Consider the following 14,288-nt stretch of genomic DNA (forward strand, 5'->3'; position numbering starts at 1 on the left):
CTTTGGAAGTTTGAATCCCACGGGAAATGCCTGGGTAGCAAAGTTGCTCTCCTGGTACTAGTAAAGCCAAACTAACTCACCCTGTCCCTGGGACCCTCCGCTGGGGGGGGGGGGGGGGGGGAGTGTCTAGCAGGGCCAGAAAACAAGCCACTGCTTTTAAAACCACACGCATCTACTCCAGAAGATGAGCTGCTCATCTGGCCCCAGGGCTGTCCAGAGAACACTTCTGCCTCTGAGTGGGACCTGCCTACATTACCTACATTACCACCCCCACGGAGCGCCCCTAGGGGTGGGACCACGCCAGGGGCTTTCTGCACAAGGATTTTCTACACGGTCTCACTGTTGTTTCTGCCCAGGTGACCTTTCTGGCTTAAAATCAGGGGAAGCACACCACCCCGTTCAACCGCGACTTCATATGCTCTACCTGTCTGTCATAGTGCTAATGAACAGAGTGAAAGGAGAACAACCCGCCAGCTGGAGGAGGGAGAGAGGAAAAGGCAGAAATACCAAACCCATCTCCAATGAAGTGCTTAAGTCAAAACCCATTCATCTCCCACAGGCCCATGTTTAAAGGTCACAGAGAGGTTAATGATGAGCGGAGGAATTTCAAGATGTAAATAGCCCGCTGCAAAGCCCGGTCTGCTTTGGCCCAACTGAAGGTGTGTTTGTCAAACTTCACCCCATCTCAAAGGCAAACCAGGCCTGCTTCCCCCCCCTCCCCTCCCCACCGATGAGCACTGAGGCTGGGCCCCAGACTGAAAGGGCTGAAAGGGAGCTGGGTGGGAAGGAGGACGCACTTACCCAGTGGCTTGTACTCGTCGTGAAGAGACAGCCGAGAATAGGGGGGCGGTGGTGATTCTGGAAGACAGGAGACAACATGTCACTGCTGGGGTCGGGGGAGTTCACACCTGAGGGGTTGACCTGCTTTTGATCATCGGTTTCCTCAAATATAAATCCAGCCCCCAGGAAACTCTCCTCTTTCCCCACCACCTCTGCTGCCTGGCAGGTAAGACCACAGGCTTGGGGTATAGACCCAGACTCAGTCCCTCCTCTGCCACCTTTAGCTGTGTGACCTCGGGCAAGTCACTTTGCCTCTCTGAGCCTGTTTCCTCAACTCTAAAATAGGGACAACAATGATAAAGACCTCCCAGGTGTGCCAGAGGGGCAAAGGAAGACAATGTATGTGAAACAGCTCTTGGTCTTCTGGAAAACTACATGCGCAAACAGTAACTGCTATGATTGTGACACAGGAAACATGGGCGCAGGGGAAGTCAGAGGAGGGCTGCCTGATATAACACAGGAAGCTCTGTTAAATTTGAAGTGTGGATATACGTGGTATCATTTTTAGCATAAGTATATCCCTTACAAGAGTTGGGACATACTTCTACTAAAAACTTACGGTGCTGTTTGTCAGAAACTCAAAGTCAGCTAGGCATTCTGTACTTTTATTGGCTACATTTGGCAACTGTCATCAGCAGTGAGTATGAGAGACCTAGAAGCTCCTTTCCAGATCAACTGCACGACAACAGACATTCTTGGGGGCAGGGAGGAAGGCAAGATTGGCTGGAGCCCAGGAAGTCAACCCAGATACCCAGAGGGGAGACCTTAAGCCAGTCATGTCCAGTTACCCTCAGCCTCAGTCTCCCCCTGTTTAGTAAAGAGAAAGGGTGGCCCACAAGTTCTCTGTGGCCTCCCGTCTCAGACCCTCTGTGATTCCTTATTGTCTACAGTATTTTTCTCTGGGTTTCCTTTCATTTGCCTAAAATACTCCTCCTTAAAAACATGTATTTTGTCTTCAGAAGAATTCCTTAGCCTCTTGCTTTAGGGGAAGCAACAATTTGCTAAACTAAGTAACAATTTGCATGAATGAAATGACCCTTCATTTTCCCTAAATGAAACTAAACACCATCAAATCGCAAACTAAAACAAACTCTCGGTGGTAGTAAAGTGGTAATAACTATTATTAGGCAGGTATCAGTAATGATACAAGGGGTAATAAGTGTTTTTCGCAATTATAATAAGGCGCAATTAGCTGTAGGAGCATTTGTTTTGCTCTGTACACCCAATGCAGCTTTACTTCTTCCCCACCCCAGCATTTTCAGCCTGAAATTACTTCAACAAAGTGAGGGCTCTGAGGTCTAGAAACAGGGAATCTTTTGTGGACAGGAATTTGGGAGAAGGAAAAGTGAATCACGGAATAGCCACTGGGGAGAGAAGCAAACACTTGCTGAATGCCTGCCCTGTGTCTTCCTCTACGCCGGGCATTTTCTATTTTGTTTATTGTGTTTTATTCTTCTGGGTCTTAGGTACAGAGTGGTTCATCGTGCTCATGGGCACTTAGTACGTCCTTTCTCAAAAGTAAATAAGACGATCATTATTATTCCCATTTTACAGATATGAAGACTGACTTGCCCAGTGTCCCCACCCCCACTCACCCCCAGCCAATCATGATGGAACTGGAATTTGGGCCCAGGCCAGACTTGACTCTGCATCCCAATGACAGAGGCAGCAACAAGAGGCACCCCCCGTCTTACACCACCTCACCCCAACTAGGCCCAGTACATCATGGGCACAGAAAGTGCTCAGGAAACGGCTAAGGACATTATCCTCATAATGGTGGTTGAGGATAATGGCAAAGTTGGGGCCATGTAGACAAAGGTGTAGAAAATGAGGAAGAATGTAGAATGTAGAAGCCCAAAGGGGTAACCCCAAGGAGACGCCAAATAAGACTCAAGGAAGGGACTATCTGCCTTCAGTAGGAGCCACTTTGCCCACTGGTACTCAGGCCTCAGAGGGGCTGGAGACCAGACTTCAGCGAGGACTGGCCTCACTTCAGGACACGAAGCAGAACACAAGTGGGGCTAGAGCTTTACAAAGAAAGGGAATTGAGGCTGGCGCTCCCACTGTACAGTGACCACTGAGGCCTTGACAGTGGGAGTGACTCCCTTTGGGGCCACACAGTGAACCCTGCGGTCGAGCCAAAGCCGGAGCCAGAAGCCAGGTTTCCTGACCCTCAGCCTCATGCCCTTCCCACTACCCCACTCACTTACCCGAAGGCCTGCAATTTCCGGGTTAGGGTTCCTTTGGCAAAAATCTGATCAGCTGAGGCTCAGACCACACATGGTGGGGGTCTGGACAAGTGTCCTCCCAGATCTGTCCCCCGAAAGTGAAACCTGGCAGTAAGGGGCAGTGGTGGCTGGAGTCGAGCCACTGTAATCAACCCAGGATTTCTCCCAGGGGCTGTTTACCTGGGACCCAAAAAAGGTGGAGGGCGAAAAGGGTTAATGAAGTCCCCTCTTGAAGGGGCCATAGGAGACACTCTCCACCCACTGCCACACCCGCGCTGGGTGTGTCCTAATGTGAATGAGGCAGAAAGCAAACCTACAAAAGTGGATGGTCCATCTCATCAGCAAGCGAGGAACTGCGAAGCTTTTAGGAGGGACTTGACCAGCCCCCACACGCTCCAGCAAAACAGTTCGCACAGAGCTGTTTAACAACCTTAGAGGCTGGAGGCTGAACGTTAAATTCCATCCTGGGCAAGTTCAAAAGTATGAAGGCCCACACACTCCACCGCGAGACACAGGGATTTATAATGTCAGGCGTTCACCCAGGTCAACTGCTGCTTTCAATAGATGGCGCACCCGAGGTCCGGCCAGGTAGGGAACCTGCCCAAGGCCACATAGGAAGGCACGGGATGTTATTTTACTTCAGCTAAATAAAGGGCGAGGCCAGTCGGGGACCAATAATACCCAGTTACCTTTTTTCAAACAACTGAGTTCTTCTGCTTACTGACCTAAGATTCAGTCTTTGTAAGTGCTGAATTCAGTGGTTTTTAGTATATTCAGATTTGTGTGACCACCACCACATAACTACCAGACACTTTCATCACCCCAAAGAAGCCTGTGTCCCTATGCCCTCAACCTCTAGGCAGCCACACATCTACTTTCAGTCCCTGTGGGTTTGCCTGATCTGGACATTTCACACGAACAGACTCATATAGTATGAGGCCCTTCGTGTAGGGCTGATTTCACTCAGCATAATGCTTTGAAGGCTCATCCCTGCAATAGCATTGATCCGTGGGGCTGCATTCGTTTTTATGGCCAAATGATATTCCACTGGATGGATATACCACCTTTGGTGACCCATTCATCTGCTAATAGACACATGGGCTGTTCCGTTTTCTGACTCTTAGGAATAATGCTGCTCTGAACAGTACTGGGTAACCTTTAACTGGCACCTCCGCTTCACTCCCACACTTCCAGACCCCACGGATCTGGGAGAGTGGAGCCCTAGGCCAGTAAGTCAGGTGGACTACTCCGGCTGCGAGACAAAAGGTCAGAAGAGTAAGTACCGGCTGCCTCCAGGCCCTCTGTCCACTCCCCTCTTAGAAGCTACCTTAGTGCGTGCAAAAGCTGGGCTGATTTTTCAGTAGTAAATTTAGATGCTCTAAACTTGAAGGGGAGAGCCCCTAGAGCCCTGCAGAGGAGTCCTGCAGCCCCCTCTGAAAGCAATGGACATGAGACAGAGACAGACAGAGAGAGAGAGAGACATCAGACACTCCAGCCCCCTCAGACATCCAGCCTCAGGCACCAGCTTCAGGAATCTCCTCCAACTTCCTTCAGAAGTAAGAGCAGTCAGCCAGGGGCCAAGTGTACCAGAAGGTTAGTGCTCAGCTCAGCTCAGTCTAGCCTCTGGTTAGCCTCCTGGTGGGGGGAGGGGGGTGGTACTTAGCCTTTTGGGATCTAGACCCTTAATTCTAAAGCCAGAAGAGCACACACACACACACACACACACACACACACACCACTTTTGCAGCCCAGCATCTCCCTTAGGAAAGGATCCACTTGCTACCCTGGGCCTCCCGGTTGCCACCCTCCAGAGGGGGTGGCTGGGGGTGGAGTGGGGGCCTCCAGAGGGCCCATCCTTCCACCCCCAGAACCTGAATGTTCAACCTCAAGCCCCGAACGGGGAGTCACCGAAAAGGAGCTCCTGGCGCTTTAAGGCCGGCTGAGCCTAATTGCCCAGATTCCCCCGGCAGCCAGATAAACAGCGCGGCCGGCTGGCGCCAGCAAGAGGCAAACTGCACATTATCACCCCTTCCTCACCTCCAAGGAGGAGCTCCGAGGAGCAGGGCGGGCGGGCCGAGGGGCCGCCAGAGGGGCGGGGCAGGGGCTTGGAAGCCCAACTTGAAATTGATCTCATTTCAAAGGGATAATGTCAGGCCAAATAAAAGGAAAACTTTTTAGCCCATTCTAATTCCTATAGTCCTGGCCTGGGAACCCTGTGTTTTCCTAGGCGGCCTCCTCCAGTCGTTCAGAAGTTCTCTCTCGCTCTGTCTCTTTCCTTGGCGCAATTTGGATAATAGTAATTTACTGAATATAATTACAGAAAAAAAAAAAGAAGTAGTGAAGCAAAGAGCAGGAGATTTATTCCAAAGTTAATGGATACTTTCAGGAGAAAGGAGCTGTATAAACACAGGTTAAACTGTGATTAAAGTATTTCTCCACATTTCCGTCCACATAGGCACCGAGCTCAGTGGACTGGCTTTTCCCAGGACAGAAAGACACACAAGAGGGAAGGAGAGCTGGGGTCTGACTCCCAGGGGGACGAGGGTGCAGGGCAAGGCCGGGCACAGAGGAAAGACCCCACTTTCTGAGACAAGCATGGGGGAGAGGGCAGGCCAAGGGAGGCAGGCCTGTGTCACCTGGAATCTGCCCATATCAGACCCTAAGGATTGTGTCCACCTCCTCACTTTCTGGATGGGAAAAGAAGCCCAAAGAGGGGAACAGGCCCCAGTGTCCCAAAACAAGCTGATGGATGGGAACACGGTTTGCCCTGAGCAGCAGGGGTCAGCACTGCCGGGAAAGGGGCCGCCTGTCACTTGCGCTCCCTGGGGCATCAGGTGGGCACTGGGGTGACTGATGGGTGCCCCTCAGCTGGCCTGCAGGGTACTCCGGTATACTTTCCAGCTGTGTGCCTGCTCTCCATGGGTGTGTGTGTCTGTCTGCCCCAGTGCCCCAGCCGTCTTCCCCCAGAGCCCTGGAAGGAGCAGTCTCCTTATCAGGATGCGCACGGCTGAGCTCCAGCTATGCACCCGCCCAGCTCTAGGAGCCAGGCTGGCGGCCAGGCAGCAGGGGTGGGGTGGGCAGCAAAGGGCTCCCCAGTTCTCAGTCCCAGCGGCCCAGGCCACCAGGCAGGGAATGAAGCAACAGGGTCAACCAGGCGCCTACTGAACACTCTTCAGACCATAGGTCCTTCCAAGTGCCCCCAGGGTGGCTTGACTGGGGAGGGGGGGCGAGGGCTGGCAAATAAGCAGGAGACCCAGCCCCTGCACCAGCGACTCCTTTGGGGAGGAGAAAGGGAGTCAAGTGCCAACAACGCTCAGTCTAGATGTGGAGAGTGGAGATGTGGAGAGTGTTCTAGAGCCACCTCCACTCCACTCACAAGGAGACTGTGAGGAAAGGTTGCTCACCTAAGGTCAAGCTATCCTTACCAGAGAGCCTAGGACCAGGGGTGGTGAAGAACTGTTCCACTGCAGTCCCCCCCCACCCCCAACCTGTACCTGGCAGTCGGCTAAGCTCAAACCACCACCTAAACTGACTTCTAATCCAAGGTGCAGGGACAGCGGGCTGGGGGGAGTCCTGTCTGTTGCTCCAACATTTCCATGCCATCCCTTCTGGCTCACACACCTGAGCTTGTCTGGCACCTTGACTCTCCCCTGGCCCTCCCCTCCTCCTCCACGACCACCTCCCCAGCCCATCCTCCAAGGCGGTGTCCAGACAGAGCTATGGGGCTCTGGGAGGGGGGGGAAGGGGGGGCGGGGAATCCTGTTACCTGCACCCCCCACAGCGCTGACAGTTCAGACCCACTGACCTGGCCCTTCTTCCCGCATCTCTGCCCCATCTCCCCAGCCAGATTCTGTTTCTTTTTTTTTTTTTTAATTTTTTTTAATGTTTTATTTATTTCTGAGAGAAAGAGAGACAGCATGAACAGGGGAGGGTCAGAAAGAGAGAGAGATGCAGAATCTGAAACAGTCTCCAGGCTCTGAGCTAGCTGTCAGCACAGAGCCCGAAGCGGGGCTTGAACCCACGAACCGTGAGATCATGACCTGAGCTTAAGTCGGACACTTAACCTACTGAGCCACCCAGCCGCCCCCAGATTCTGTTTCTTAAGGGCATGCGTCCTACTCATATTTCTGCTCTTTCCGCTGTCGCACCCAGTACAGTGCCTGGCACAGAGTAAGTGCTCAACAAATATTTACTGGCAGACTGACCTGCCAGAGCTTGCTAAAAGCACACAGTGGGGCCCCACCAATTATCTCCCACTAAACAAAAATGATGAGGGTCAGGGCAACCACACATGGGGACCTGGACCACAGAGTTAGGGAGAAGACAAGATGGCAGAGGGGAGAAAGCCACTTCCAGGAGTAGCGTCTAGAAGAGGAACAAGGGGCACAGAAAGCCCACCCTGGGTCACAGGTCAAGGACTGCCCAAAGCCCCTGAATCCAGCCTGCAATGACCATGGGGGACCCGGGCAGCCAGATGAATGCTGCCTCTCCCCACTCCCTCCCCCCCATCAGTGCTCTCTCTTCAGGAGCCACCACTGAAGCACATTCCTTTCCCCTCCAGCCACCATACCACATGGAACAAGACATCTGGGACAAATCCTGGGCCCACTGTCCCCTTCCACACTGGACATCAGGAGATCTGTGATCTGACCCTCTATCTGTGTGCCCTCAGGCTGGGTGCTGACTCTCCAGAGGGAACAGACTGGAGGAGCTCAGAGTCCTTCCAGGCCCAAGAGCCTTTAATCTTCCAGCAGTCTCACCCCCGTAAGGCCCCCAATGCCACCAAAGAGGCATATGCCCCGAAGATGCTACAGGCTGAAATGTGTGAGCCCTGCAGAGCAGACGTCAGAAGAGGGGATCTGCAAGCTTCTGGCTGGCCAGAAGCTTCCACCTGTCCTCACCTCTGCTCCAGAACCGGGGGCCTGCTCAGGTACGCAGCGCTGGGGCGGGGTGCATGTGGGAAATCCCAGGAAGAGAACAAAGAAGGGAGGCAGTTCTCAGAGATAAATAAAATATCTGGCTTCCTCGCCTCCTCCTCCAGACACCTCCAGGGCCCTCAACTCTAGGAAAACTGGACACCGAATTGAAATGATAACCACGGCAGAGGCCCTGATATTTGACACCCAAGGGATGCTGGGAACAATTAGGGCAAGAAGGTGGTCTCTGCTTTCAGAGAGGAGCTTTGCTCTAAAGTACACAAAGGAACAAGTGTGACAGTGTAGAACACTTTTGACCCTGGCCATGATTGATCTCTTCATAACTTCTATCTACCTGGATATAGGAAAGTATAGTGTTGAGTACAGACTGGGGTAAGGAGGGAGGGCGGCGGAGAACGACACTCTGTTGGGCTTCCCACAGGCCTGCCCTTCTCTTTCACTGCCTATGAAGTTACAGCCTACGTTGGGTCCCTGAAGCTGCACTGAGGAAATTCAATGCACAGTCTTTTAAGTCTGCCGGAGTCTTAAGGAGGTGCCGTTTGACACGTGTGCCCTGATCCCCACTTCCCGACCGTCCCTCCAGGGTGAGGAGCCTCCACCGCGGGCTCCCACGCGCCAGGGGCACCCGAGGGTGCAGCCTCGGCTCCGCCTGCCCGCGGCGTCGCGGACCCGAGGGCCGCGGACACGCGCGGGGAGGGAGACACCCCCCCCCCGCCCCGTCCCGCACTCCCTGCCGGCGCGCGCGCTCACCTGGCCCGCAGAGCCGGCTGAAGTGGTAGGGGTTGCAGCACACGGTGGGGCCGTCGGCGGCGGCGGCGAAGCTGTGGCAGCCGCACAGGGGCTTCAGCTCCACGGCGTGCTGCAGGTCGGGCCAGCGAAAGAGGCGGCCGAGCAGCAGCTGCGGCGGCGCAGGCTGGCCGCCCAGGCGGAGGTCGGCGCGCGGCACCAGCACGCAGCCGCCCGGCACCCCGCCGCGGGACTCCACCGCCTCCAGCAGCGTGTCCAGCGACCGCTCCTTGAGCCGCTTCAGCAGCGAGTACGTGACCGTCTTGAGTTCCTGCTCGAGCAGCAGCAGACGCGAGCGGGCTTCGCGACTCCGCCCGCCGCCCGCCGCCTCCAGGGCCGCCCCGGCCAGGGGGTCGCCGGCGTCCCGCGGCGCGCCCGCGGCGTCCCGCTCCGAGAAGAGGCAGCAAGTCACCGTCTCGCAGTCACTTTCGGGCAGCCAGCCCGGGCCTCCCGGCTCCGCCACGTCCAGCGGGAAGCCCCCAGCGCCGGCCCCCAGCTCCGACATGGGCCTCGGGGGGCCCCCTGCGCGCCGGCGCCTCCCCGCGCCCTGGGCGCCTCGCTGTCCCACCGCGTCCCGGGGCCGCCGCGGGGCTACCGGGCGGACTTCGGAGCGGCCGCAGCCTCCGCCTTCTCGTGCCCGCGGGGCCGGCTCAGCTCGGCTGCCCAAGCTCCCATCCTCGTCGCCGCCGCCGCCGCCGCCGCCGCCTTCCTCCCGGTCGGGGACCACACGACTTCGCCAAAGTCGCCGCACCAGCCCCGAGCGTTTGGACCTGAACATACGATATCCTTTGGCGCCGGGGGTGGGGGGGAGGCGGTCTCCGGTTACCGGGGGTCCGTTCCGTCAGCGAGGCGCCGGCTGCGCGGGCCGCAGCCCCACATGAAGCTCCGCCGCCGGGCGCCGTGCAGATCGCGCACAGCCTGTCGTCGAAGGGGCGCCGCAGGGCTGCAACATGAGGGAGCTCGCCGGGCCGGGACGGCGGGGAACGCGCGCGCGCCGAGCCGCAGTCCGCGCCGGGCCAGCGGCTACATGGACCCCGGCGGCCGGGCGACTCAGCAACTCCAGTCCTGGCGCCGGAGGGGGACTGCAGGCGGCCCTCCGCCAGAAAGACCCCGCATGGGCCGGCGAGCCTTCAAAAGTTGCGCGGCTGGTCCATGAGCACAAAGCGCTCGCGCCGAACCCCCCAGATGTGTCGGGGCAGCCCTGTCTTTAAAACCCAAACGCTTAACTACATGGGCTTTTCCTGCAGGATCCGAAAGGCCGGCTTGTTGATACCCTCAGCTTCCTTCTTACTCCCTGCAAAAAGAAGAGGGGGAAAAAGGAAAGAAAGAAAAAAGAAAGCCCAAACAAAACCAAAATCCTGGAACTGCATGCACGAAAAGCCAACTCCGTCTCAGGTCCCAGGCGCTAGATGCACTTGGAGCAAGTTTCTCCTGAACGCGGGTGTCAACACATGAGTGGAAACTGTAAAAATCCCAAAGAGCTGTTGGGAATCCTTAATTAAAAATGCAATCCACCGAGGCAGAGGTCGCAGCCCGCCCCACGCTGCGCTCGGACGCCCGGGGCGCCGCGGCTGCAGAGGTCGTCCCCCTCCCCCCTCCACAAAAAGTGCCTCCCGGTGGCCCCGCGGTCCCTGCGAGGTCTGGCGAGGCAGCGCCCGGCGGCTCTTTCTCTCGGCTCGGCTCCCTCGCTCGCTCCCCCGCTCGGCTCTCTCTCTTTTTTGTTCTCCTCAAACGCACACTGAGGGCCCCCGGAGGAGCGCCGCGGAGTCATTGGCTGCCTCCCATCATATGCCAGTCTAGACACTTTGGCGGCTCCGCGGCGCTGATTGTTGCGCAAACAAGGTTTCAAGTTTCTTAACTCTTAAAGGAGAACACGTCCCATTGCAGGGCCCAAGGCTCCGAGGGGCTGGCTCCCGGGGCGGGCCGAGCCCGGACTCCCGCCCCACGCTCGCCCCGGCACGCCCGCCCCGAGCCTGACAGCGCCCACGGCCCGCTTTCTAGCCCGTGTTGCGCCGCGGGCACGGAGACGAGCGAGCACACACACACACACCCCCGCGCGCGCACACACGCACACGCGAGTTACACAAACCACGGGCGAGCGGCGCGAAGGCTCAGTGGACCCGCTGAGACTTGGATGCAAACGGGGCGCTTTGCCTCTCCCTGGCTTGTGCACAAACTTACAAACACACATTGCACTTTAGAGTTGGTCCAAACCCCCATCCCAGGCAAGGCTAATAAAAATGGGTGTGCGTGTGTGCCTTCCTGGCCTGAGTCTCTTGGGAGCAGGGGCGGCCGATCTGTTAGGGTAGGGGGATCTTCCGTGATGGCACAAGGTCTCCACACCCCCTGCCGTAGTCAGGGGTCGCTCTGCTGGGCCGAATGAGGGACCTGGGACGCTTGGCGCAAGGGGTCTCCAGGCTTGCCCGATGTAGGGAGTTGCAGGGGGTGGGGTAGAGGCGGGGAGTGTCTTCTCTCCGACTCCTCGCGGTCGCCACGGCTCTCCCTCGGAGCTAGGCGGACGGCCAGCAGTCCCGGGCCCCCTCGAGGCCGGGTGCTTCCTCCTCCCCTTTCCCCAACTGATTCTCTGCACCACCGAGAAGCGTGTGGGTTCGGGGTCTTGCTTTCCCCTGCGACGTTTCGCCAAGGGAATGGGGGTGGGTTGGGGGCAGGGTCCCAGCCCACAAGGTCCGGGGCTGGCTGGGGGGGCGCGGCGGCAGCAGCGGGCCGCCCGGCGCGGGAAGGGTTAAGGCCGCTCCTGCCCCTGGAGCCGGCGCGGCGGGGTACCTCCTCGGGCGCGCTCTCTCGTCCGAGGGTGGCAAAAGTTCAAGCTTGTAAAGTCGGGATTGGTCCCGCGCGGAGGGAAAAAAGGCCTGGTCCCCCCCTCCCCCCCCGGGTGCGGCGCCGATTGGTCCGGCCGTGGGGCGGGCACCGCCCTCTCCACGGCGCGCGGCGGCCCCGCCCCCGGCGCGGCACCCCGCCCCTTTCCGGGCAGGAGCCCGGCCCCGCACTGAATGAAAGAAATTCCGCTACTCTCATTGGCCCGGGGCTGGGCGCCATTCCCCCGCAGGGGCCGCGGGGGCGCCGGCGCGCGGGTCTCCCCCGGGGGTGCCCACGTGTGGGGCTGGCCCTTTGAGTGCGCGGCGGTGCGAGTACCCCGCGGGGCCCGGAGTCTGCGTGCAGGCGGGGGGAAGGGCGGGGTATTCCGGAAGGACTCGGAACCATTTGCTGAGCTGTACCTGGAGCCAGGTACTGTTCGCGCCGCGCTCGCCCGGAGACGTGCTTGTTCTTTCGAAAGCAAGACCGGGCCGAGAAGCTTCCTCACCCGCATCCCCTACTGCTTCGGCCAGATCAAGATAGCTGTCAGTTTCTTGTTTGGAAAAAGGGGTGGCTACCCGGCGTTCCTCACAGGACCTGAAGATCCTAGGAGAGAGTGCATTTAAAGCGCTGGAACCGCAAGTGACCAGCGAGATGAATTTTCTCAAGTGAATACATCGCTTAGGTAATCAGCATCCAGAAGCCCATCTCGTGGTCCTTTCGGTTATTTCTCGCCCCTGGGGGGAAAATACAAAGAATAATTCAGTGTCAAGTAGTTTTCTTTCATCAGGGTATTCGCTGGTTTGCCCGTGGATTGCAATAATAATAAATTGGCGCCTGTTGACTCCTTACTGGGGGCAAGACCATGGTCCAGGCGTTATAACGATTCAGTCGCCGAATTCTCCCGCCCACCCTGCTAGGTAATATTATTCTTTCCATTTTCCAGATGAGGAAACGGAGGCACAGGAACTTGCCGTTTAATTCACCAGTGACCAACCAGATAGTGTTGAGAGTGCTAAAATGCCAAGACCAGATGGACATAAACCAGTGTGCGCGCTCACCCCACAAGCTAACGAACAGTGTGTGGGTCCGTGTTGGAGCACAGGCTTCCAGGGCAGTGATTTTCCAAATGTGGTCCATTGGAACTGCTGAATGAAAGTATTATGGGGTGAGGCCCCAAATACTTGGGGGTAGGTATGGTTGTTACCACTATTTTATTTTACAGATAAGAACACTGAGGCACAGAAGCTTTAACTTGCATAAGCTTTCGGTTAGTCTCAGAGGTGGGATGTGAACCCAGCCAGCTGAGAGGGGTGGGTGCAGGTGTGTAGGTGTCTAATGGGGCAGCAGGCTCTAGATGGGTTCCCTCCTTCCCTGGGCAGTAACTCACGGTTGAGCTTCTGCTCTTGCTCATGCAGAGACGCAACATTAGGGGTCGAGGTGCCATCAGGTGCCTGCTGGATGCCCTCCGAGGAGCACTGAAACCAGAGTCTGGTAGGCCTGAGTTCAGCAGTGACCTTCCTAAGCCTCCCTCAGCGTTATCAGCCTCTGGGTTCTCATCTGTAAAATGGGACTCGGAATCATGCTCCAGGCGGTTACCAAAGTTAAATGACATGAGGACCCAGAGGCCTCCCTCATTACAGGAAGATGCCTCTGAGTGGAGATAGTATCTGGAAGGGAAGGGCACTGATAGTTCCACTGTCCTTGGATTCTCAGGGCCCATCCAGCCTAGCACCACCCTGCACTGCGACCACTAGAGGGTGTGTGAGCGCCCAGCAGGACAGGGCCTAGGAGCCAAAGCCTAAGGGCACCCTCCTGCACCGCCCTCTGGAAACAAGCTCCAGTTCCCTGGGGGTGTAGAAGAGGAGGTAGGTGCAATGCCAGCTGCTGATCCACAGGTCCCTGCGGCCATATTACTCACAAAGTAACTCACAGAGAAGTGATCCTAACCCCTCAGATTCAAAACCGCTCCCTCCCCGTTATTCCAGTATTTTCCCAAAGCACCCCGTGCTTTCTCTTTACCCTGCTTCTCATGGTTCGTAGCCGTCGGATTCCATGTCCACTGTCCTATCTGTGGAACGTAAGCCCCACATGGGCAGAAACGGTGAAGCTCTCAGGCCCCCGCCACCCTGTAGCAGTGCTGAGGGAGTGGAGTCAGAAACAGGCCATCTGAGCCCCCCCCCCCCCCCCGTGCCATCAAAGAAGGTTAATAGGCGCAAGACCGCGCTTGCTCAGTTCCTCTCTCCAGTCCCTGGCATGACGTCTGTCACATAGTGGGCACTCAGGATCTGTGAGGTGGTTGAATTCAAATCACTCCCTTCACCGAGCTTCGTGCTCATCATCATCCTGTATCAAACATTTATACACACTGTCTCATCAGATCCTCACCCCCACCCCTGCCCCAAATCAACAGAATGAAGAAGTCAACATTCTTACTAGACCTGTTTTTTAGAGAAGGAAACAGAGAGCATAAGTAATTTGTCTCTGGTCACCTAGGCAATAGGTGGCAGGGTTGGGACTTGAACCCCAGGCTGCTGGATGTGAGTGTTAACTTCTTAATGCCTGGTCCTGGAAAAGAAAACGTGGTCCGTTGCCCTTGAGGAGTTTCCATATCAGCTGGGAAGACACAGGCATGAAACAGCAGAATTCATACAAGGGAGCACTTGCTTCTTGGTGGTGGAGA

General features: G+C 56.7%; 1 protein-coding gene across 2 annotated transcripts in view; it reads right to left on the minus strand.

The window, feature by feature from the left end:
* Positions 1 to 11,150, minus strand: part of SMAD6 (SMAD family member 6) — a 76,111-nt gene extending 64,961 nt beyond the window's left edge. Inside the window, exons 1-2 of one of the 2 annotated variants that reach the window (XM_039220088.1) lie at positions 8,756 to 11,150; positions 802 to 858 (exon numbers count right to left, since the gene is read on the minus strand). In XM_039220088.1, the coding sequence (XP_039076019.1) occupies positions 802 to 858; positions 8,756 to 9,569 (871 nt within the window). In that variant the 5' untranslated portion in view covers positions 9,570 to 11,150. The remainder of the gene's footprint in view (positions 1 to 801; positions 859 to 8,755) is intronic. The other variant, XM_039220077.1, reaches the window with a different exon arrangement.
* Positions 11,151 to 14,288: the final 3,138 nt, after the last annotated feature.

This window comes from Hyaena hyaena, unplaced genomic scaffold (assembly GCF_003009895.1).
Source record: "Hyaena hyaena isolate Hyena2069 unplaced genomic scaffold, ASM300989v1 scaffold_15, whole genome shotgun sequence".
NCBI lineage: Eukaryota > Metazoa > Chordata > Mammalia > Carnivora > Hyaenidae > Hyaena > Hyaena hyaena.